Raw genomic sequence first — 25,138 nt, 5'->3', positions numbered from 1 at the left:
GAGAAAGTTGAAATAATTTCTACAAAACCACCTTTTATTTAAAACGGTTAGAGTTTTTCCATCTATATAAATCCAAAACATATCCAATCGAATTTAACAGTTTGTAAATCAGCAGCTAATATGGCCTGTTTTAAATGGAGCACAGACTGTTTTCACACCTCGGTGTTTCCAGGTCGAATGCACTGCATGACCAAGTGGAGGAACACAGGCGACTTCTTCACACATAACGGCTTTTGGCGGATATTCAGGATGAAGTTGCTGAACGCCTCCCAGTCGCAGAAAAACACAAAGGCCTAGAGCGGGCGAGAAAATGAAAGAGAATTTTTAACTTTGGGTTAGTTAAAGCCAAACGTCAGAGTGTTTTAATCAATCAATCAATCAGGTTATTCACACAGTTTAACACATTTTTATCATTAATGTGTAACATTCTGACATAAACCTTTCTCAATAACTACCTTTTGTGGTTATATTCATTCTCAGAGTTAGCTAGTTACATTTACTCAAGTTACTTTTTTGAAAAACTTTACTTCCAGGAGTATTTCTACTAGGCTGTACTTGTTACTTTTACTTGAGTAATCTTATTATGAAGTATCGCTACTCGTAGTTGAGTGAAATTTCTGAATTTTCTTCCCATTGAAAAAACAAACATGTTTTAACCAAAAATTTACCAAACAAAGACACACTCCTCCAGTTTTTGATAAAGTTTCATAAGTTTTTTTTTTTTAAAGAAACTGATTTGGACAATTTTTATTTTGCCTGATTGTTATTTTAGTTACTTAGATGAATTATTGTCATTTTCATCCTTAAAATACCAAAACTTCCACTTAACTTTATATTTTGGTCTGTCTGCTGACATCATTTTTAAATATTAAATCATTAGAACACTCGGTACCAAAACAATGTTTTTTGGAAGTTGTCCATGTTTTTTTCAACTGAATTAGGACTATTTTGCAGCACTGAATCCAAAAATGACATCCATTTTTCTCAATCAGGTCACGTTTTTATTCTAACGTGATTTAGAGAAATCCAATCTTCTGACTAAATTGATGACATTTTTGTGATGTTATCAGTTCATTTCCGTTAATATTTCTCATCCAAAAAAGGTTTTAGGACAAAATAAATCATTTTCTAACGGAGTGTGTTAATTACATGATACACACTTGGATTTCTGTAAGTACATGTAAATTTAACGTCATGTAACGGACTTCAGTTCTGTCTCAGTTTGGTTTCTTCGACCGCCTCGTATGCTCAGCAGCAGTGGTTTCTCTCTCCAGGGTCCAGCAGTAATCGGCCATCATGACTGCATACCAAACTACCATGTTCAGAAAGTTGACCTGACTGAGAAAAACCAATGTGATTTTTGGATTCTGCGCCTGTCCTGGAAAATAAAAACTTTGCTTATTTACTGGGAAGAATGAGCTGATAATGAAGGTTTCTGACAAAGTGCTATACTTATGGAACTGAAAACAGAGGTTTCAGTGAAGATGTTTCTTCTTCTCTTTCCAACCGGAACTCGTTTGAACCGGGTTTGATTTAGGGACAAAGGTACCAATTAACCAGAGACGGGAGAAACAGAGAGAAACTCCCTACAGGAGAGAGACGGGTGGCAGGCGCCGTGTACGTGACTGATAAGATATAAAAGGAGAACAGTGTGTGTTAGGTTTCACTTCCTCCTTCTTCTTCCTTTACTTCTCTCACATGCTGATCTCTGATATTTACTCTGATTTTCTAATATCTAAAGACAAAAGCGCATTTCTCTGATTGACTCAGTGTCTCCCTTTATCAAAACGAACAAGAATTTCCCTAAACAGCAGATCACAACCTCAGACAATTTTTGGGCTGTTGACCACAATAATTTGATCAGTTGCTCAGTACTTGAATAGACTTTTTACCAAATACATTTTCACTCTTCAGTAATTTCCTGGATGGCTACTTTTTACTTTTACTCTAGTAAGAATATGTTGTTGTAGTGCTGCTGTTGCTTGAGTTCATTTTTTTGGCTACTCTGGTTCTCATTAATGCTAACTGCGTTTATCTGAAAGGTGGCAAATCGTGAGAAGCTGCATTACAACCAGAGCAACTCCTTACCCTCCTCTGCAGTGGGAGGACCACGATGTTGTAACAGAGAGTCTGAAGATTCTGCTTGGAGAAATAAGGCCACACCAGATTGGCGACGTCTTCGTGTTTGTAGTTTCCCTCTGGCAAACCCGTCAGCATTAGGGTGCAGAACACAGAGGCTGGGTGGGTGATTACCTATCGCACAGTTCATAAAGTAAATAATTTTGAAGTAATAGAGGGTGAAATATTTATACACAAGGATGTAATGCAGAGTGCATGCAAATAAAACGCATTACAAAACTAAAATTCTGAAGAAGATACAGATGTGTTTAAAGAACTCCACAACAAATTAATGCAACAGCAGCTGCTGATGCTGGCCGGAAGGAGGTTACCAGATTACCATCCCAGCAGAAGTAAGTAAGTCAAGGCTACTTGGCAAACCCAACTGTCACATATTTACACACTTATGGCAAGCCATATAAATACATTAAATATATAATATTTTGAACTATTTTGGATAATAAGTTAAAATTTACCTGCCATTCGGAGTACCTGCAAAAAAAAGGGTCAGTAAAGACTGTTTTGTCTAAGAAAGCTCGCAAAGTTTCAGGTTGATAAGTCAATGATGACCTTATTTTACAAATCATAAAATGTGCAGGTTACTACAATCGATAGTAGCCACACAGGCACACACCCTCTAGAAAGAAACAAACACACCCCGTACAACACTTTCTTTCTATTGGCTGAAAGGTTGCTAGGCGACTGTGCCAAAAGGTGTTTCCAAAAGTGAGCAGAGAGGCCGAGAAGACACCAGGTGTGAGCGCGAGGAGAAGTTTTGAGTACAATCATTACAAGTTTTGAGAAGAAAGACATGAAGTCCTTATTTCAAAATAAAAATGTAAGCAGAAGTATTAAAAGTTTTGAGAACAAAATACATGAAATCCTGTTTTCAGACTGAAAATGTGTGCTCTTGGATTATGGCAGGAAAATTCCCCCATATAGGTTAGTTATTCTTGTTTAAAGTGTACTACGTTATTTGCACAAGAATCTAGACTAAAAATACTTTGTAAGATTTTGTGTTCTTACAAATATGTGAACCATTTTTTCCTGTTTTGATTAAAAATCGGTAAGTTAAAAGTCAGTTTGTGTGTAAGGACCGCTCACCGAAAAGCCTTGGTTCCAGTGGATTGTCAGAAAATCTACAAGCAAAAAACAACAACAAAAAAGAGTAAATCCAAGAAAATTATTTAGACCATAACATGTAAATTGTGTTTCTCTTACTTGGGATGTTAAACCAAGGAGAGGCAGTTAGAAAAACATAGGGCTGCGTTGTCATGGTCACCCAAAATGGCGAACATGTGCCTATAGGGATGCCATACTGCAATTTTGGTGTTTCTGCCCCAGCAATGATAACATCTTGGTCTGGAAGGGCTTTCAGTGGCAGTAATGGTGCTGAACAACCAAAAACAAGATCAGTGGAGAAAGATCATAAACAAACCGTTTGATTTTTCCAACAAAAAAAAAAGATGTGGGTAGGATGACTATCACAAGATTTACTACCTAGATTTTCTTGTCAAGAATGGCTTGGACAAACTGAGAAAAACCTTAAGAACCACTAACTAGAAACAACCAATCAGAACCAGGAGGCGGGTCTTAGTGCTGTCAATCACCCATCTAGCTCTCTGTAGCAAATGCTAAGGCTAGTTAGCATAGTCATAGCTGATGGCAGATAACTGGTTGTCTTGTAATGGTAAGTTGTTTCTCCAGCCTTAGCACATTTAGCATCGTATACGTGAGGATAATTGACAGCGTTAAGGTACTCCTTCTGTCTCTGATTGTTTTTTTAGAAGCGGTTCAATTCTTTAGACAACAATAGTATCTCAAGGAGGAGATTGTTTGTTTTTTGTTTTTTTTTACAGATTATCTGTCTCAAACTGTGAAGACATGTTGACAGTTTTAACCAGAGTTAATGGTAGTAACTGGTGACGATTACTTCAGTAACTTTTTAGAAAAAAAATTACTTTTAGGAGTATTTCCACTCCTAAAAGTGGAAATACTTTTAGGAATACTGTACTTGTTACTTTTACTTGAGTAATTTTATTATGAAGTATTTCTACTCTTGCTTGAGTAAAATCTTGGGATTTTCTAGCCAGTGAATTAAAAACAAACATGTTTTAACCAAAAATTCAAGATGCACAGACACACACCTGCAGTTTTATAAGTTTTTTTATTGAAAGAAACTGATTTGGAAAATGTTCCTTTTGCCTGATTTTGTTATTTTTTTTGTTACTTAGATGAGTAATTGTCATTTTGGTCCTTAAAATACCAAAATGTCCACTTAACTTTGTATTTTGGTCCATCTGATGACGTAATTTTTTTAATATTCATTGATAATTGGATCAGTGTCTTAGTACTTGAGTAGACTTTTTACTAAATACTTTGTTACTCTTACTTGAGTATTTTATTGGATGGCTACTTTTTCCTTTTATTTGAATAAAAATATATTTAAAATAGCACTACTCTTACTTTAGCACAATTTTTGGGTACTCTCTCCACCTCTTGTTTTAACAAATATGTGAAAAACAGACATATTCTTCATAAAAGTTCCATACTGCAGTTAATACTTTCATAAATCAGCAGTTTCTTACGTTGCGATTCCTTGGAGCTCACAGGTACATTCAGGCGTCGAATCATGTGAGTAAAGCCCACTTTCAGGAGGCTGTACCAAACTCCGAGGCGATCGCCGTCATAAATGGATTCGAATTCAATGAAAACCTAAAAATCACAAGAAAACGTAAAAACACTAGAAATCTGTGCATCCAGATATAAGATGAACTTTGTGTTTAAACCTTGTTGAGCAGAGGCAGGACGTTTCTGACGCCGCCAATCTTCCTCAAAGCCTCTCTGACAGTGACGGCGTCGCTCGGGGAAATGTTGTTGATGAAGATCACATTCGACACCTCGACACTCTGCTCCAACAACACACAGCCAACAATTAAACAAAAAAAAACTGGTTCCTGAATGTCTTCTTATGTTAGCTGAATTTTGATATATTAGTAAAGACGTCTTTGAGTTTTAGGGTATTTACAGTCAGAAGCAGAGCATCCTCAACATTTAACTCCGATACTACAGTACCCTTTAACGCAAGTTCATTAAGTTTAACATGCTGGATTGCAGACTGCTTTTTTTTAGCTAAGAAGCGCATCTGTATTCCAGCAGCTGTCATTTATTTAAAGATCAAAGTCAAAAAAAGAAGGAAGAAAGATCTGATCGTCACACTTACAAAAGATGCTAGCTCCATGATCGATTCATAAAAACCAGGCTGAAAGGAAATCAACAAAGTGAGCAGAGGTAAAGCCAGAGCGCACAAAAAGCAGCTTTTGAGTAACAATAAAGAACATGTTTTTATCTGTTCAGTCAATAAAACAATTAGAAAACACTGGCATCTTTCTCAAAAGCAAAAAAAAAAAAAAAAACTAAATTAGAAAACGTGTATTGGCATGATGAAAATAGATTATACTTTTGGAATAATCAAATAACATTTTTGTCACTACAGCAATGAAAAATAAAACATTTTTCAACAAATTTCCACTGGTATTTTAACTCACTGAGTTTGGAAGACCAAACCGCCATCAACCTAAACTTTATCTCCCTTCACAAATGTTCTACCAGATTCCTACTGGGCCAGCCTTTGGGCTGAGTACTTTCAGTCAGAAGAAACATTAAACTCCAGCTTTAAAGCCTAGATAGCCAAGATTTTGGTTTTCATTTTTACATTTCAAATAAACAACATTCTTACCAGTGTCATTGAAATGTATTTTTTCACGATATACAAACAAAGTTTGTGTTGTTTGAAGATGAGGCGGTTTTCTTCTGACGCCTTAAGCAGATCCGTCAATGACTCCTCACTGGGGATCAGCACAAAAGCCTAAAACAGAATAAAAAGTAAAAAAAAAAAAAAAAAAAAAAAAACCACACGATTGGTCTCATTTTCAATGGCAAAACATTTGGCAGGTATTTCTCGATTGATGGACCATTTGATGTCATCAAAGTCCATGACAGTCAAATTGGCTGCATTTCTACCAATTAAGTGTGAAAAATATCAAACTTTTCCAGAGTTTGAGTCAATTTCCAGTCAATTTATGGAAGATTAAGTGAAATCACTTGGAGGATGAATGGATTATTTGACAGCAGGATGAGAAAATAAAAGACTGGACGGAAGAACAGACAACCTTTACACAAAGTGATAGAGAAACACCTGCTTACTGATCCAGCTGGGAAAATACTTGGATAACATTTTCAGACTTTTCCAGGCCGTCTAGGAACCTTGGATGCCAGTTGTAAATATAAACATAACTAAAGCAGCCTGGTGCTTACCATGCAGCCTTGAGGAAAGATGAAGATCCTGTCATCTGAGTATTGAAATCCAAATGTAGAGAGCAGATCCACAACGTCCTTCTCAGCGTAGCTGCAGCTGTCATACGAGGGCAGGTTGGTGATCAGCAGCAGCTTTGGGTAAACGAAGCTGAACGGCTGAGAGGAAATAAAAGAAACAGAAACCTATTGACAGAGGGAAATACCTTGTTGGTGTATCGCTTTAGCATTAGCGGAACTAATGTTTATGATTAGAGCTTTAGGGCTAGCACAGCTAGCGTCGCAGCTAGCGGTGCCCACCACTGATTCACTTAGAAATAGACACTGATTAAACATGTCGGTGCAGAAAACCTCCACATAAATATATAAACCAAATTAGCATTTTATTTGTGTGACTTCATTAGAAAAAGATAAACTTCAGTTTAGTCAAAGTGAACAGAAAAGACAGAAGAATGAAACTGACCCTGGACTCCAGGATGCTTGATGCCAGAATGTAATCTGTGGATGGAGTCAAATTGTAAAAAGTAGTGAAACCCAGTCCCTGTAATTATCTTACCAAAACAAAATATGTCTGACAATCACACCTTTGCTGTTTAGGTTCAGTTGATTCAGGTAATCGGGGACAATCCTCTCCCCAACAGTCAGCTGCTTCTCACTCGCTTCTGCTGTGGTTTCAGTGGTTGGACTGGGTGGCTTTGCTGTATCTTTAAAGAACAGAAAATATCAAACAAACCAAACAATTTTTTTTAATTGCAAATTAATTTGGAGGGGAAAAGGGTAAAGAGATATTTTTTATTGTCCAGTAGTCTTTACCTGTTTGATTTGTTTCGATTGGAGCTTCAGCAGAGCTTCCTGCAGTCTGCGGTTCTGTCTGCTTTTCGTTGGACTTCAGATTCTGTGCAGTCAACTCTAGATTCAACAAAGTTTTTATTTGGACAGAGGTCTCTGGATTTTCACTGGCCATTCGTTTCAGAGGCGAACCGGTTGAAAATTCACCAAAAGTCCCAACTTTTGGTGGTTCTTCAGGTTTTTGCTCTTGTTCGTCCATTTTTATTGGCTCTGGTGCTCCACTTGTTCCCAACTCAGCATTTTTCACAGTTTCCATCTCACTACTAACCATGTTAACTTGGGTTTGTTCTGTTGTTGCAGATTGCTCAGGTGCAACAACGTCTTGAAGGTTTGTTGTTGAGATTTCGGCCTTGAGAGTCTCTTTGTCAGACTTGGATGGTTTTGCTTCAACTTCTTCCATTTTCTTGCTGCTGGGTGGAAGAGTCTCACCCAGCAGGATCTTTGTTTCTGATACTTTTATCACTTTACCCACAGAGGAGTCATTATTTTCTTTCAGCCTTAGTTTTGTTGCAGTCGGGATGTGTTCCTTGCCTTTTGATTTTTGTCCACGGTTATCGGGACTGGGTGTCTTTTCGGGCTTTGGAGCTTCTTTCTTGTCTTTAGCTGATTTTACAGACTGTTTTGCTGCCACGTTGACCGTTTTCACAGTTTGAACCACGTGCTTCTTGGAGACACACTTTCCTTTGGAAGCCAAGACTTTGGCTTTTTTCACAAGTTTGACTGCTGCGCTCTTTTTGGACCTTATTTGCATAGACAAAAGCGTTTTAAGTGGCAGGAGAACCAAGTTTCTAGCAGAAGCAGACTGACGGGGCACAGCGGGCTTTCTGGGAAAGAAATGAAAGACAAAAAGGTTTAAAACCGCACTAAAAACAGTCACCATCTCTTATCCAAAGTTTTATGACTGTCATGACACACTGGATGACACCACCAGTTGTTGGCAAGCATTACTAATCCACCTCATTTGCTTTTGCTGCTTCCCTTTAAATCTGTCTGGCCGTACGGTTAGAAAGACGTTGGAGTAGGGGATATACCCCTGGGATCTGGAGTCGCAGTTCAGATATATTTTATTTATATTTCATTTATTTATTAGGCTTCTTAAACTGGAACCTGAGTCTGGATTTCATACCATTTATATAAAAATGTGAGCTGGTCTGACAATAAAACCCTTGATTTATTTGAGCTTTTGTGATGCTAATTAGCTGGTGCTAGTTGAAAAAGCAATAGCTTGTTCCCACGGTTGCACGTGATAGCAGCTGTCCAAAAGCACAAAAGTATAACAATTCTTAACCAGAAGGATTTATCCAAACATGAAATGAAATAACCAAAACAATTATGAATCTACAAAAATAACACATCAGATTGTGGAAGAACTTACTCTGGACTAAGATTTTTCTGATCCTCTGGAGACGCAGATAAAGGGGCCTCTGAAACTCTGTCCTACAAATCGATTTATTGTGAATTGGTCAGGTTATTGGTAACATGAGAAAACTACACAGAAGCAAACTCATTAACTGCAGAAACATACCTGCTTTGCACCAAATGTGAGGGAAACTCCTTTTATCTCAAGGCTTTTTAAGCCTTTAAGCTTGGCAGCATCTTCCTCTTTTTCAAAACACACAGTTGCCTATGAATGTATGGGGAAAATAGGACCGATTTAACTACTTTCACACAAGTGCTACAAGCGAAAATAAGAGTTGGCAAGCAGTAAAAATGCAGACAATTTTAGTTTCATCAATTTCAGAGCAAACTATTTTTAGTTATACATTTTAGATTATTTCCAGTTCTTTAACTGGTCAGTTTCTTCTTCGTTTTAGTGAAGTTTCTCTTAATGCAACTTGTTTGATGACAGATCATCTACATCTGAAGATGTAGCTCCTGTTAGTTTACTAAACTGTTAGTTTACACAGGGTAAAGGACTTTTAGTAGAATTTTGGTTTCCATGGAAACCAAACTTCTTTTTTTTTTAAACCAATCGTGATCAAGTTTAGCCTTCATGCGTTTGAGTTGTAACACCCTGATTTACCGGCGGGACTACTGCCGCCCCGGACGAACGCCGAACCGGACACAGAGCTATAGAAGTACTTACCGGATCACGCAGTCCGACCAGAGGTAAGAGTCATTCACTGTGTCATTTATGAAGCTGAAGATGGCGGCAGCGGCAGCAGCAGCGGCAAACACCAGCTACGGCTACGGCCAACTCTGCCCTCTTCCTCTGTCTGGTCGTCCTCATCTTCATTACCTCCTATGATTTCTACAACCCGATCGATTTCAACGCGCTCCGGTTCAATTTGAATAGACTTAAAGACGTTACTCATCACTGATTTGGCTAGAAAGTGCTAACGCTGTTGGACCGTTAGACGTCATTTACCCAGAATGCATTGCAGCGTGACCAACACGCGACGTTCGCGTGATAACGTTTTATTAAAATTGATAAAAAAACCAAAGAGCACACAGTATTACTCCTGTATTGTCTTTACATCTAAAATAAATATTTCTCAAATAAAATCTACCGTTAGATCTAATCATGGACCTTTTTGAAGGGATTTTGTATCGTCTACTCAGTTTACTAGGATAGTGTGATTACTGTATGAACAAATGAATCACATCCATAAAGGGCCTTTGTGTGTCATATTTTATAGTAATGTAAAATGATGAGATAAATTATAATTAAATTTGATTGTGTGAGATTTAAACATTTTTATGTTTTTCGCCAAATTTCCTGAAACTAAGCCAATACTTTAGTTTTATGCAAATTATTTACAGGAATTAATAGATGTAGATGGGGCTAAATAACACAGAACCTACAAAGTATGCAAATATTCTAATTCAACCCAGCCCGTTTGTACGTAGACTAAAATGACAAAAAGTAAACATTTTGCTCCATTTTTATCACAGGTTTTAGTAAATGTGATTTTTATCCAATTCTCTTTTTAAAACTCGCACAAAGATACTGTGGAAAGTAAAATGTGCACAGAGCAAAGCAAAAATATTCACATAGCATTAAGAGACAGATGTTGGGTTTATCCTACATTTTCCATACCTCTTGTTTAGACTTAAACAGTAAGAGGGATTTGGTTTTCCCAAAGGACTCCATGGCTGCAATCACATCATCATGGGAGAGAGTATCAAAATTGCCTCTGAGTCTCAACATGGTTGGAGGTGATGGTTTACTGTGATGAGCAAATGGAGGCTGGGGAGAAAAGTAAGAAATAAAAGATTAAATGTACATTTGGCTGGCTGTTAAAAACAAAAGAACTGCAGCTGCTGTTGTGAATGACAAGTGATGAAATATAGGAGCTGGATTTAAATATTGTCCACAACAGGCATCAGAATTCAACACATTTGTGGTTTTCTCCCTCTCATTGCTGAGCAAAATATGAGTGCAACAGTGAACTAAGGGAAAAGTGTGTTTTCTATGATATATTGATGATATATTGATATCTGCAAGGCAGTGAGGCAGCAAGAGAGTCTAAGAGCTTCTGATGCAACTTTCTGATTGGTTAATAGGAAACTATGATGTCTGATGTACAAATATCAAGAATCAGAAACCCAAACACCCACCTTGGGTATAGTCGTAGAACATTCCTCACTCCTTGGAAGGTTAGGTTGCACCAGATTCAAATTTGTGTCCAACGTTAACTTTGTTGGGTTGAAGGAAGATGACGAGGAAACAGATGTTTGACTGCTGCCTCTTGATGATGTGGAAACCTCCATCTTGTTGGTCATTGATAATGATTGTGATGATGAAGATGGCCGTTTTTTAGCTTGCTCAGCCAGTACAGTATGAGCTAAAGGCTTGAACACACTGACAGTGTTAAGCTGCTCTGGCACAGAAGACGCTTGAATAATAAACCAAAAAGAAAGTATTAGTTTTGGTGCATAACAGACCTAAAAACAACAAATCCAATACAGTCCAAGTAACTTCAACTAGTAGTTTGCTTTAGAAAGTATGTAAAAATATTTGGTCAACTGTGCCCAATAGACTGACCAATACTGGAAGCGTCCAATGAACTCCTCGGTTTCCCCTGGAAAACCTGCTAAACCTGGTGCTAGGGGCGCTAGGGCAGTCCACCAGCAGCCCACCATGGTTTTGTGCTAACAAATGTTAAGTTACAAAAATTCAGAAGTGCACGAGCAGATATGATAATCTGGTGGCGCGATCGGTGCCTTTTAATTTATCATGTGATTAATTGATATATTGCTCTTTGTGACAGGCCTATGCAGGCTGATATGCATCAAATGTTGTAACAACAAACCTGAATTCATTGGTTGCTTTGTTAGAATTTGTTCACTGCATGGCTTCTTTTTCGGAGATTCCTCCAGGAACAGCTGTTGCCTATGGCTTCCACTTACTGAGGAGCGCTCCTTACGCTTCTCGGATAAGCACTGCTTCCCATCATTTTCTCTTGGCGATGACTGTGCCTTGTGATTCTTCTGCGGTGAATGTTGTTTGTCATGACATAATGACTGTTGCTTATCGGTCATTACTGGTCTTGTTGGAGACAACTGTTGTGCACTGCTCCTTCTTGGTGAATGTTGTCGGTCACGGCTCCTTCCTCGTGGCCTCTTTCTCTCCTCACTTCTTGGAGACAACCATCGATTGGGGCTCCTGCTTGACTGCTGTTTTTCATCACCATGTTCTGGGTCTCTAGTCGTACGTGAGAGTTGCTCCTGGCCCGTCCTTGGTGACCGCAATTGCTCAATATTTGTCCTTGGAGATGATGGTTCATCAGAGCTCCGTCTTGGTAAACCAAGAGTCTTAAACCCTCTTTTTGGTGAAAGACGTTTCTCCCAATCACTTGAACGTCTCTGATAGTCGGAGAAAATACGGTGGTTGTGCCGTGGAGATGCAGATCTAGACCGAGACCTGATGGAAACATAGAAACATAAAGTTCCAAATTCTAAAATAACTAAATGTATTATTGCAGACTTTAATAATTTTTAGCCCCTGCAAAGACAAACCTGAAACTATGGATACAAATTAACATCTTTATCTCTAAACTTAAATATTTCATTGACACAAACCTGCGACTGTGCCTGGGACTGTGAAATGATTGTGTCTTGTTGCTCCGTCTTCCCCTTCGACCTTCAGAGCTGCTGTGTCGACGAGGGCTGTTAGAGCGAGAACTACCGCTAGTAGTGGCCCCTCTTCGCCTAAAAGTATGGCGTCGATAAGGACTTTTAGAGGGAGAACTACTGCTAGTAGTGGCCCCTCTACGCCTAAAAGTATGGCGTCGATAAGGACTTTTAGAGGGAGAACTACTGCTAGTAGTGGCCCCTCTATGCCTAAAAGTATGGCGTCGATAAGGACTTTTAGAGGGAGAACTACTGCTAGTAGTGGCCCCTCTATGCCTAAATGTACGGCATCGATGAGGACTTTTAGAGGGAGAACTACTGCTGGTGGAAGTTCTTCTACACCCAGAACTGCGGCGTTTGCGAGGACTTTTAGATCTAGAACTGCTGCTGGAAGTGGCGCTTCTACGGGTAGAGCTGCGACGTCGGCGTGGGCTGCGAGAGCAAGACCGGGAACGCGTCCCATCACTGGTTTTCTTTTTATGATCATGGGACGTGTGGTCAGAAGTTGAGGGAGAAATCTTGGCACTTCTAATGGCATCACTATGCAGGAAAAGAATAGCAAAACTTACCATCAGTCAGAGATATATTCACCATCAGTCATTGTCGTTTGTGTAAATACACAAATATACCTTTGAACTGGTACTTTGCCATCCCACTCTGGGTGCCTATGGAATATTTAAGAATACTGTTAAATAACATTGATTTAAGAATAAAGGTGCAAATACAACTCTACATTTTCCCATTTTATTAGATACCCCAGGTCAATTGTTTTATAGCACAAATAGTAAATCAACCAATCACAGGAAAGCAAGTAAATCCACTTGGACTTAGTTGCGTAGGGAAAGGCAAACTCGCTGAAGTTCAAGCCAAGAACCGGAAACAGAAAAGCAAGGAGATGTAGGCTAGTTTAAATATAGTGGAGTTGCTGGTGCCAGATGGTCTGGTCCAAGTATTTCCAAAACTGCTGATCTACTGTGTTTAAAAAGCCATTCTCTGTTTAAACAGAATGCCTAGTGGATAATATCAAGTGACCAGCCAAAGTGGTCTATGGTTTCACAGACATAAAACACGGCATTTCTATAAGTCTATGGTGTCAGTGATTCATTGGCAACATAGTGGACTAATGTAAAATAACTTGAAATGGTGAATTTTCATATTTAGGCTGCAACAACAGATCAGAAAAGTATATCATTCCAGTACAATTTTCTTTAAAATACTTTCTTTGCAGTTTGATTAATATTGCTGCCCATTTTCAAAGATTGTATAAAACATTACTCTTTAACCTAAAAAATATCCCAGAAAAAACCCAAAAGACTGACTGTTCCCGAAGACGTTTGCAGTTCCCAACGTGTAGACTGGTTTGCTGGTGGTCAGTCCAATCCTAGCAGTCACAATAACAAACAGACATGTAGAACCGTAATTAGTATAACATTAATTTAAAGTTTATACTGTGATTTCTGAAGGCAGACTGTTATTTAGATATTTAGATGTTTACTAGAGCTGGAGGGAGATGTGAGATGAAGGAGTGTCTAAATTCTGGTAAGTCTACAAAAATAAACCACTTGATTGTAACCCAGTTTACACAGGAATACACTTTCCTATGACTAGTTTTGCTTCTCTCATCCAGTATTTCTTTGGGATCCCCCCTACATTTAAGGCACAAGGGCTGGTGAGATCCAACATCTCTGTTTCAGCACAACTGGCTCCAATATTAGTTCATTAGCAGAGCTTTGTAGAGCTAACTGCATGCTAGTGAAACAGTTTCACTATGTAATTCAAGTGGGTAGGCCAAGGGACACAACTGCAAGATGCAGAACTCTGACTCTTGAGGAAAGTAGTTTGAGACCACTGCCTTAAGGTGTCTTCTTACCATTGTTCACTGTACACTTTTGTTTTTAAAGACCATTTATGAAAGCATTCCCACCTAATAGATGAATCCCTTTCTGATATTAGGACCAGTTCTGAGTACTCAACACATATTTGTAAGCAGATTCCCACACTGATTTCAGTGAACTATTAACTAAATGTCAATTGAAATCTGTGTAAACAACTTTATACACTATGACCAATTTAACAGAGAAAGAAACAACCACCACAATAAGGGCGTATATGAAAAGAAAAAAACAAATCACAAGTGCCAGTTAACTAGAGAAAACAATTTTTGACTCACCTTCAATTGAGAACAGTTTGCCTTGCATAAAGAACAGGTATGTGGAAACTTCCTTGGTTTGCTAACAGTACAGTCATGCATCTTGGCTGGTGACGGCAGACCCTTGAAGGTTGCAGGTTTTACTGGAGACTGGTGCTTAGATCCTTGTGTATCAGTGGTCTTGACCAGATCCACGGTTGGGACAGATAAAGAGACGACATTGTTGCCAGACTGTAGAATGGGATGTGAAACTTCTGCAACAGTGGGGATGAAAGAGGGAGCAGGAACTTGTTTCAGAGCAGTGGGCTCTGCACGCTGCCCAGCTTGTGTGATCTGTAATTGTGACCGCTTTTGCAGGTGCTTCTGCAGTGCTGTCTTTGTGATCTTTGACTTTTGGTCTTGAGTTTTACTTTCTGTGTGAACAAGGACAGGTCCACTTAAACATACACCCTGGCTTATATTACTTGGTGACTGTGTTTTTGATGTAAATGGGTGAGTTGGTGCTTTTACAGGTGGAGACCCATAGAGGCCAAACTTTGGCGATACAATGTCCCCGCTTTTATTTTGTAGAGAAAAGGCAGGGACGCTTGATTGCAAAGTCTGGTTTGATTGAGTCTCCACCTGTTGGGCCTGAGCTACAATATTCCTTGTTGAGCTCAAGCCGGTAATGGAGCCCAGCGTGTCAGGAGAAGAAATGGAACCACTGGTGTTTAATTCCAAGCGTTGTTCAGTCGCTCTTTTAGCCTGACTGCTAGCCTCATCGTTCTTCAGCAAAGTGAATCCACAACTCTGAGCCTTACTGAGAAACTTCTCAACAGTCTTACCCTCAACATTTGTATGTTCATCCCCAGATGTGTGACAACTGATCGATGGTGGGTCATCATGAAATATCGTTGGCTTTTCCAAACCAACAATTCCACTTGAACTCGGTTGAGATGTAACGTCTGACGTGGCCGCAGGTAAAGCTCTGTTGGCATTCTTCATACGAATCTTTTGTAAAGTGTAGGGGAGCTTCTCGGCTGTAGTTTCCTCATCAGGGTAATTTATGAGTTCATTCAAGTCCTCTTTTTGAAATCCATAATGCAGTAAAATCTTTTCAGCTATGCAAGGTGTGAGCGCAAGCTCTTGGGCTAGAGGTTGGCCGATTGGTTGAGCTGCGTAATCATAAGGATTTAAAGAAGACTCGGAGGAATTTTTAACTGGGAACCAGTTAAAAGAACTACTCCCATCACAAACATTGGCTTGTTGATGATACTGAGAAGCTGATGAGACAGAAAAGCTTGACTCTGTTGTGGTGGCGCCTTGACCAAAAGATTGGTATGTTATTTGATTTCTGGCAGAAATATTGAAGGTACTCTGTAAATGGATGTTTGAAGTGGTTTGACCTGGTTCAGGCCTGTTGATTGCAGGCAAACTAGATCCATCAAATGACTCTCCAGGGAAGCTTATGCTGGATCCAAGTCCGAGATTAGGTATAGTCCTCCATATGGTTCCATGTGTCTGTCCAGTAGAGAGTCCATTTTGTCCCTGGGAGGCATTTGTATCCCCAGAGGCAAATGGATTATACATGGGATAAGACATGATGGTCAGCAGTTTTAATTAAGGAAATTTGATAAATTTATGGCCAAGGCAGTTGGTATTGTGTATATATATAGTACAGAACATAATCCAATCAACAACACTGTGAACTTTGCTCAAAGCTAATGTTAGTTGGGATTTCAGATCATCCAGCTACAAGGATGCAGCCTTCACGATGGTCAATGAGGAACATCTTGAGATCCCTTCAGGGCCCAGAAGCTGCACACGATGCAAAATACCCTGACAGGAAAGAACAGCGAGATGGAGAGAGAAAATTAATAACAATGGTTACTCAAGACAGTTTCATGTCCACGAATGAGGCGGGGAGGGAAATTAATCACTCAGGTCGTTCCTAACAGAGACACAAGTCAACATACAGTAAGTGAATGTTAACAGGAAGGCGCAACAGGATTGTGATTCTTTCCTAAAAGTAGTTAACATTAGCATCAATGGATGCAGGTTTCTTCCCCTTCACCCTTTTGGAAGTTTACCCATTTCTTCAACTTTCAAGTAGACAGAGGTGAAATGTTAGCGTGCAGGTGTGCAAAGTAAACTTTTCCAAAGCCACAGATGCACAGTAGAGCTGCACAATATATTGAAGTGTGTCCAATATCAAGTGTGCAATGTCTCAACAGCAACATGACTGCTTGGATGCAATGTTAGAAAATATTGGGTTGATAACAGTTCCTATATTAGTTTTCTTCTTTCTGTTCTGATCCAAGCTCCCATCATCCTATGAACTCTAGCATGTTGGGCAATGTTATGGTCTGGTTCGAACATCTGTTGCCATAAGATTGTCTCCAGCAGACTAACAATTACAATAACATGCAAAATACAAGCTCACTGGATGTATTAGCCATCAATTATTGCACTCAAAATAGTCCTTTCCAATATAAATTCTGCTTACACTAATATTGCGATGGTGATGTGATATATTGTGCAGCCCTACCTGGGATGGGTTCTGTGTATGGAAACTGTTGCCAATGTAGTGGAAAGTTTTAAGATTACTATGAGTAAAACAATGCATACCAGTATAGTGATTCCTGTATAATGCACAGGCTCGTGGGAAAGTCTTCTTAAGCCGCTTCTCTGAACTCTGTATTACTATAAAGTTATTCAGTTGTTTCTTGTTTTCACCCTCATGACGTCCTTGAATTTCTCTCATGAAAGAAGATGCGTATGCTTGGAATCTGTTTTGTAACTAAGCAGATTGTCAAACTATTTGAGTGGAATGAAACCCTCCCTGTAAAACGGTGTGCTGTGTTCTGCTCAAGGCTCTCTGGTTTCCGAAACAGTTTCTCCTCCCTCTTTGTTAAAGAAAATTTCCCCAACACCAATAAGGTCTCTGGCCGCTCAGATGAACCGTCACTGTTGTCTACACCCACGACTGATATGTTGTGGTGATGATCGAGATCATAAAGCTAGGGAGAGCAGTGAGGACTGAAGAGTAGTTAGGAAAATGCAGGTAGTAAATTGTAAATGACGCAACTACGTCATCATAATGTCAAGTTATCCTAAATATGATGATCTAGTCCACTCACTTATTCATGTCCAACAGTTTGTTTCTAAATCGTACAATCATGTCACACCACAGTCTCTTTAGAGATGTTATTTAAAATCAAATTGAGGACAGAGAAACATGGTGTTGTAGGGAAATATAGGTTATCAGCCATAAGAGCTGTATTAATATTGGGTATCAATAACAGCCAGATTTTCAGATTGATGCATCCCTTCTTTCTAAGCTTAACTTTATTCCAATTTTGTTTTAATGAGTAAAGTGTAATATGTCAATGTATTATTGTTAATTATACAGTAGCGTGATTTTTTATTTAATTAATCACTTCAAAAGTGGAGGTTAATATGGCTCATTTTACATTGACAGTAAAATGTTTATGGGGATTTCTTAGAGCAGGTGGCCAACATAAGCAGCCCAACAAGAGGAAATGTCAGGCAAGGAAACCCAGCAGCTCACTGGTTTCCATTTATCTGCAAACTCAGGTAGTTTCACATTCGCACCACCCACCCAGTCACTACCTTCACGCTTCAACATGCTGTAGGTTTCAGTGGGCCAAATATAATGAACCGATTTGTTTCCAGCCACCTGACTGATTAATATGATGCATTAAAATCTGTTTTTAGACCCGAACTAACTATTCCACCTCCAAACAACAGTTTTCTGTTTGCTGGAGAGTTGAGTAGTCTTGATTTTCAAGTCACGTTTGACGCAACCAGATTTCTGTTTTTTTCTTTAAGCTTTTCTCTGAGAACCAATGAGGCAGCAGCTACTTGATAAAATAATATTTAAGCACACAATGATTTATTGAAGGTTATTTTTTAGGATAAAAAGCTTGTGGAATATAGTAAAGGTCACATACCGGTTCAAGAACAGAAGACCTAATCAATTAAATGATGAAAATCAGGCAAAATGTTGCAAAACAACCCATCATGATCAATAAATTCAATACAGTTAAGAACAAAGTAAACCTGTTACTCCCCCCCACCCACATCAAAACCTACCAAAGCTTCACGTAATATTTATCAGGATATAAAAGCTGTATTCCATGTTTACCAAAGTTCGATAAAGGTTTTGAAACCATTTTTATAATGTTTGAAAATGTGAAACTCTTAAGTTTGATAAAACAGCTGCAAGACATCTAATAAGAGGAGATACACCTACCAAGACCATCATCTGACATAGGAAATTCACTTCAAGAAAAAAAATGTTGCACATTTTTTGGGAAGGATTTACATTTTAAGGCTAGACAGTGGGGTGTCTGACCACACAGAAGATTTTGGGAGTGCTTGGAAAAATTTTGGGGTAAGGTCAGAGACACTGAGTGTGAATAGGAAATAAAGTGTATGGTTATACACTTCATTTACTCAAGTAAATGTGGACATAAGTGTTAACCACATGCTAAAGAAGACCTAAAGTGGAAGGCATGCATGCAATATTAACTCTGTAAGACGCATACATTGGGGAAATGCTAAATGGTGTTGGCTCTCTGACCTCGGCACAGCACTAGACACTGTTAACCTTGACATATGTTTTGAAATGACTGAAAAGCTTTTTACTCAAGAAAAATTGATAAAAACTCCACTCAAATACTGAGTAACTGATCAAATTATCAATGATTTAATATTTAAAAAGTATAGATGGACCAAAATATTAAATTATGTGGAAACTTTGGTATTTTAAGGACACAAATGACAATAATTCATATAGGTAACAAGGCACTACAAAATCAGGCAAAATAACATTTTCTCAAATCAGTTTCTTTCAATAATAATAATAATAAAACTTATGAAACTTTATGAAAAACTACAGGAGTGTGTGTGTGGTGAATATTTGGTTAAGACATGTTTGTTCTTCATTCAGTGAAGTTACTCGCAGTGGGTAGAGAATCCGGAAATTTTAGTCAAGTAAAAGTAGCAATAGCTCATAATAATTTACTCAAGTAAAAGTAAGAAAATACAGCATAAAAAACTCCTAGAAGAACTCGCCCTCCCCTTTAAAAACTTACTCAAGTAATTACTACCCAACTCTGATGAGGTTTTTAGTCTAGCTGAAAGTGGCCTTACACCAGTGTTTGGAGTTAATGAGTTATTTGGAGTAGCATTTCTGTCGTTCATAGACAGGTCCATCTGAGTGTTGGTCTGTCCAAGCGAGCAACGAAGCTGAAGTTGGTTTCCGATTCGGGAAATGGCAGAAGCTTTCCTTCAAACAGCCATCCATCTATAATAACTGAAGAATTAATGAGCTACGGCAACATTTAATTTCCCTTTGTGATTAATAAAGTGGTTTTGAATTAAAATTGAATTTGAAAAAAAAAAACCTGCAAGAACGAGTGTAAATGGTAACCTGAACTTTAGTGAAGTTTCACAAATCAGATAAAGGTTTCACAAATCACAAACATGGATTAAAATATTCTGCAGGTTTGAAATGTCTAGATGTCGTTTTGGAACTGGAGCGATTCTAGTATGATTCAGAGGCAAAAAAAAGTGGTGAATCAACCTTTATTGAAGCTTCACAAATCCCAAACATGGTTTTAAATATTCTGCTATTTGAGCAGAATAATCCAGTCCAGGTTTGAAGAGTCTGTGTTGTAGTTTTTTTTGTTTTTGTTTTTTTAGTTAGAGTAGATTAAAGATGCGGAGGATGGTGAAAAATATCGCCCTTTAGCCATTAAAGGTCCCGAGTCGGAACCTGCAATCGGAACCCAACTTCAGCTTCGTAAGCGTGGAGCGGATGGGAGGACTGTTCCTGTCAGTTTTTGTCAAAACAAGTTCCCAAATTCAGAGCCACTTACCGAGGTTGACCTCTTGGCCGCGTTTTAACGCATCACGAAGACAACGCCTTGCTTTTTTTATTTAGTCAAAGTACCAAACGAAAGCAAACCGACATTAAAACTTGTTTTAAGAGAGAAAATAAAGTTACATCAACTTGTCAAAACGTTCGCCGTGTTGAACTGTTAGGATCGAGAATTTGCGAGCATAACGGTAACTAACGGCCATTACACACGGAGAAACAAAAAGGCCAAACATCTCAGTCTGCTGTCTTACTAAAATCTTCAGCATCTTACCTTCGGCTCAAAGTGAAGTTCGGATCCGTTCATCTTCCTCTTCTGTCTTGGGCCTTCGCCTTCTTCTTGAGTTTTATTGGCCGTTGGCCTAAAACGTTAGCTACATATTACCGCCACCAACCGGTAAGGAGTGTGAACCACATTACAAAAGCAAATTAATTAAAAAAATGTATATAGATCCTATTGTACAACTTACACCGTTCCCTGCTTGCTGGATGTTTTTGCAATAACTAGAGTTTTTAACCAACTTGTTACTCTGAATCTGGTAATTCCTGCAATGCAAAATAAAATGTTCTATTGCCTCATCTTTTTGGTGCTTTCTTTGTGCAGGAAACCGAATAAAATTTACTGTAAGCCCCATTCATGTTTCTATAAATTGTTTATCTACTTTTGCTGGAACTGCTCCTCTCAACTTTCTGCGTACTTCCTCACTTCTCTTAACAAGTAGCTTTGGAATCTCCTAAAGGTTATACACTGCCACCTACCGGCTGGTGATGTGAATTTATTTTCATTTTATTTTTTTTCAGGGTTTTTAAAAAACTGGGAAAGTAATACCAGGCTGTAATTGGTGGTAATATCTTTGTGGAGTAACTTTTGGCACTCCTATCAGCCATTGTTTAGCTAGCTCTATTAGCATTGTATTAGCATTGGTCCATTTTGAATGTGGTCCATTCAAAATGGACCACATTTTAAATGTGGTCCATTCAAAATGGACCACATTTTGAATGGTCCATTTTGACCAAAATGTGGTCAAAATGGACCACATTTTGAATGACAAGCTACATTTTCAACTGACAGCCTTACAATTCCAGCTGTAACTCTAAGTACCACACAAAATTTTCCATTGGTCAAAACATATATAGATTTTCTTACCTCTAAATTAGTTTCTTGTCAATAAAATTGTAGCGCAGCTTTCAGCCCTGACATTCACCATGGGGGTTTGGGACGGGAATGGCTACATAATGACATCACATGACGTCTGACCCCTTAACAGTAAAACTGAAGGCAACACTGCCTGAAAGATTAGATTTGCTTCCATAAACATCTTTCATATCTTAACTAACGTCTGGGTCCTGAACAAAATGTCAGGTTATCCTGACTGAAAAAGTTTCTTTATCTGGCTAACAGTATAAACCAGAGATCTGCAGCTGCTGTCCTTGGGGGACAATGTCCTGCAACCTTTGCTGCCTGCATATCAACTGTAAAAACTACTCGTAGCACAAAGCTGCAGGAATGTATCTATCTAGTTCACAAAAATGTCAGTTTGGGGTCTTGGGATCCTATTGAACAAATAACCTAAGTACCAAAGATGGCAATGAGAAAGAAGATGCAATATATATTTAGTTTAAAACATTAAAAACTAGAGTTGAATAAATAAAAGCGACATATTGGTCGATACATTTGCTGTAGGTGCCGATTGTGTTGCGACTGGAGTTGGGGTCACAGAGCCTCTTACATTTTATTTTGTGGGTCAAAAACTGGTGTAGTAATGAAATTAAAGTTCAGTAATTGAGAGCATTCATTATTTTGTTAGAGTGAGAAGAAACTGTGCTCTCAGCCGGAAGTGTCTGAAACCGATATTTGATATCATCTTGAGATTTATTTTTTATCTTGCTCACACACACACCTCCACCTCTTACACACCCATATCTGCTGAAACCAGTCAGTTTGGTCACACATCATCATGAAAACAGGCAGGATAAGGCCTCAGAGTTGGTGCAGTTCTGCAGTAGAAGTTTGTAGAAATGTGTCTTTTCCTTTGCTTCTCTTGGTTTTATCCTAAAGGTGAACTACGCTGAAGTCCAGCACTGTGGATCAATGATTATTCCCATGTTTACGTATTTAGTATCACAAGGGATGTTTCCCAGTCCTGTGGGAACAATCGTCCATTTCATGCATCATCTGGCTGCTACATGTTTCTGGATTCCTTTGTTTTAAAAGAAAAATTATGTAACATCCAACTTCTTTTATAGCAAGAATCTTTTAATTAAAAAGAAACAGGGAAAAGACTTTCATTTTATACATTTGACATAAGTAAAAATCACACATACGCTAAAGATTTAGCACATTAGAGCATCCTGATAAAAAAGTTTCCCCAAGTAACCATGTATTCATACATCCTTGCATTTATGATTAAAAATATGATTAAAAATATTTTACTTTCCAAAAGGGTAAGACCAACAATGTAAAAGATAACATTGATCCATCTGCAACAAGGTCCTGATCTTGAAAAAATGCAAATAGAAAAGTAGTTTTTGCAAAAAATTGTGCAACACTGAAAAAACAGCATCCAGTGTAAAAGATTTTTAAAAAGCATAAATTGCATCTGCTGCCCTAGTTATCTCCTAAAACTCAGAATAGATTAAAATTCTCCAAAAAGGTCGTCAATCAGAAAGGAAGGCCATGTGTGAGCGTCTTGAAACTCTTCTGAAAAGGAGGAGAGAAAAAGGAACAAAATAAATGAGCAGTCGTGAGCTAAACCACATTTCAGTTCAATCATCTGCATCTCTAACTGTTTAACCTCAAGTGTAGAAAATCACCACAGACTCCTTAGTGCTATATTTCACAACTAAGGATGGAACCGATCTGAAAAAATGAGCCGTTACCAATAACCAATATTAATATTGCTATTAGAGCCACTACTTGCCAATATTACATGTTTCCATGTCCTTTCGATACTGTGAAAAAACGACTACACAGCTGACACTACTTATGGAAAATTCATTTTTTGAATATTTTCATGCTTCCATTTGGGTTTCTACTGCTTCTAAAAACAGCCCGATCGCTTAAAAAGCAAAAAACACTCAGCCATTTTGGGCAATAAGCTGATGTCTGGAAAATGAGCCGTTTAAAAAAAACCCTCCAGATTGTTGAGTCACACTGTACCGTTACCTAGCAACCCCAGCATAACCCAGCGGTGTTACCTAGCAACCCAAACGGAACTGTATTGAAGTTTTGACCGACTTAAATTCACTTATAACAAGATATTTTTCCTATGTTGTGAAATAATCTGCCAATGGAACTAGTACTTGGTAATATTTTGTGTTTTTGCAGCGAACATGAGTGTAAATTCGATGAACTTCCTGTGTGGTTTAGTCACTTGAGGTTAAAATATTACAGAAATCTGAAACATATTGAAGAATCGACTTAATGAAGAACGTTTACAGTAGATGGATGATTTTGTATCCCGTTTTCTCACCGCAGAGGTCTCTGAGGTCTATAAGGAGGGCATCTGACACTGGCAGCAACCGGAGCAACCCAAGAGCAGGATCTCTTTGGCTCGGGTCCAGAAAGATCCATCTTTCTTTTATGTTGTACTAGAAAAAAAAAGGAAGTAAAACAGAAATTAAGAAAATACAACAGAAATCGTATCAGTTCAATCTGAACTTCCACACAAATATGCAAATCTCCTCCAAATAAAGGATGAAAAGTTGTCTGAAGGACAAAGGATTCACAGGAGAGAACATTATTAATTATAATAGTTAATTTGACCAACATTGCCATTTACCACCAACATTAGGTAAAGAGATTCTTTCAACTGGAAAATCTAGTTTAAAGATGATCTATCATGCTTCCTTTAAGGTCAGGATAGGTTTATAAATACATTCATCACATATTTTGCACAAAATAATTTTTAGATAGTGAGATTTTAGTCTCAGTTTTGCCTATTTGGGGCTATTTTAGGGCGTCTTGTCATTTGAATTCAAATAAGCTGCAGCTAGCCACGCACCCACCACTCACACCTGAAAATGGCTGGAAACGGATGCACAAATATACAAATGTACAACTCTGAAAAGCAGAAGTGGAGCCTGTTGCACAACAAACAAGAAAGCAACAAGTGGTTTTTGGATGGTAAGTCAACAGCAAAACACTTGTATTTTCCAGCAACCATTATATAGTATTTGAACCAGCTCATTTTCCAGACACCAAAAAACAAATTACATTTAGCTAAAAAAACATTGGTCATTTATTTGTATTAGCTTGTGCTGTTTTTAGAAGCAGCTGAGACCCAAATTGATGTACAAAAACATGGAAATTATATATTTGCATAAAAGGTCGGCTTTAAGATGTTTCTCCTCTTCTATCAACTGTTTTTACGAATTACAGACTGAAAATACTCTGTCTGTGCAAGCAGTCATTTCTATTTGCTGTATGGAGTCTAGACTCTCCGTAAGGCAAAGGGAAGAGAAATTCATTAAACATTTTTCAAGCCGTCACATTTGTGTGAAGAGTTTGGAGAGAAACGTCACCACTCACATCTTTCCAGAGTCTGTCCATCAGGATTTAACTTCACTCCAGTGGTTGGTTTCCTCACTGCAGCAGAAGATAATAAGTTGACCTGGTTTCATCATGTTTCAGTGATTCTAACAGATGGAGCCCCGTTTACTCACTCGGAACCGGTCTGACTTTCTTCTTGGGTCGACCTCTTCTTCTGGGCGGAACCAGTCTGACTTTCTTCTTGGGTCGACCTCTT

General features: G+C 38.4%; 2 protein-coding genes across 5 annotated transcripts in view; both read right to left on the bottom strand.

The window, feature by feature from the left end:
* LOC103149156 (uncharacterized) overlaps window positions 1-20,767 on the bottom strand; it is a 46,942-nt gene extending 26,175 nt beyond the window's left edge. The window contains exons 1-22 of one of the 2 annotated variants that reach the window (XM_016679708.1): window positions 20,665-20,767; window positions 14,528-16,324; window positions 13,677-13,738; window positions 12,987-13,022; window positions 12,307-12,897; window positions 11,538-12,148; window positions 10,843-11,120; window positions 10,322-10,471; window positions 8,807-8,905; window positions 8,657-8,718; window positions 7,246-8,105; window positions 7,017-7,136; window positions 6,896-6,930; window positions 6,436-6,618; window positions 5,858-5,986; window positions 5,342-5,380; window positions 4,908-5,027; window positions 4,707-4,833; window positions 3,340-3,510; window positions 3,223-3,257; window positions 2,089-2,253; window positions 159-293 (exon numbers count right to left, since the gene is read on the bottom strand). In XM_016679708.1, coding sequence (XP_016535194.1) covers window positions 159-293; window positions 2,089-2,253; window positions 3,223-3,257; window positions 3,340-3,510; window positions 4,707-4,833; window positions 4,908-5,027; window positions 5,342-5,380; window positions 5,858-5,986; window positions 6,436-6,618; window positions 6,896-6,930; window positions 7,017-7,136; window positions 7,246-8,105; window positions 8,657-8,718; window positions 8,807-8,905; window positions 10,322-10,471; window positions 10,843-11,120; window positions 11,538-12,148; window positions 12,307-12,897; window positions 12,987-13,022; window positions 13,677-13,738; window positions 14,528-16,087 — 5,568 coding nt within the window. In that variant the 5' untranslated portion in view covers window positions 16,088-16,324; window positions 20,665-20,767. The remainder of the gene's footprint in view (window positions 1-158; window positions 294-2,088; window positions 2,254-3,222; window positions 3,258-3,339; window positions 3,511-4,706; window positions 4,834-4,907; window positions 5,028-5,341; window positions 5,381-5,857; window positions 5,987-6,435; window positions 6,619-6,895; window positions 6,931-7,016; window positions 7,137-7,245; window positions 8,106-8,656; window positions 8,719-8,806; window positions 8,906-10,321; window positions 10,472-10,842; window positions 11,121-11,537; window positions 12,149-12,306; window positions 12,898-12,986; window positions 13,023-13,676; window positions 13,739-14,527; window positions 16,325-20,664) is intronic. The other variant, XM_007568181.2, reaches the window with a different exon arrangement.
* Window positions 20,768-22,629: 1,862 nt separating this feature from the next.
* Window positions 22,630-25,138, bottom strand: part of LOC103149155 (uncharacterized) — a 40,549-nt gene continuing 38,040 nt past the window's right edge. For 2 of the 3 annotated variants that reach the window (XM_007568178.2, XM_016679707.1), the window contains 4 exons: window positions 25,056-25,133; window positions 24,922-24,978; window positions 23,864-23,981; window positions 22,630-23,091 (listed from right to left, as the gene is read on the bottom strand). In XM_007568178.2, coding sequence (XP_007568240.1) covers window positions 23,049-23,091; window positions 23,864-23,981; window positions 24,922-24,978; window positions 25,056-25,133 — 296 coding nt within the window. In that variant the 3' untranslated portion in view covers window positions 22,630-23,048. The remainder of the gene's footprint in view (window positions 23,092-23,863; window positions 23,982-24,921; window positions 24,979-25,055; window positions 25,134-25,138) is intronic. The other variant, XM_016679706.1, reaches the window with a different exon arrangement.

The sequence above is a fragment of the Poecilia formosa genome, unplaced genomic scaffold, assembly GCF_000485575.1.
Source record: "Poecilia formosa unplaced genomic scaffold, Poecilia_formosa-5.1.2 Scaffold218, whole genome shotgun sequence".
NCBI classification, from domain to species: domain Eukaryota; kingdom Metazoa; phylum Chordata; class Actinopteri; order Cyprinodontiformes; family Poeciliidae; genus Poecilia; species Poecilia formosa.
Note: the sequence above shows the minus strand (reverse complement) of the source record. Positions and strands in the feature narration are given on the sequence as shown.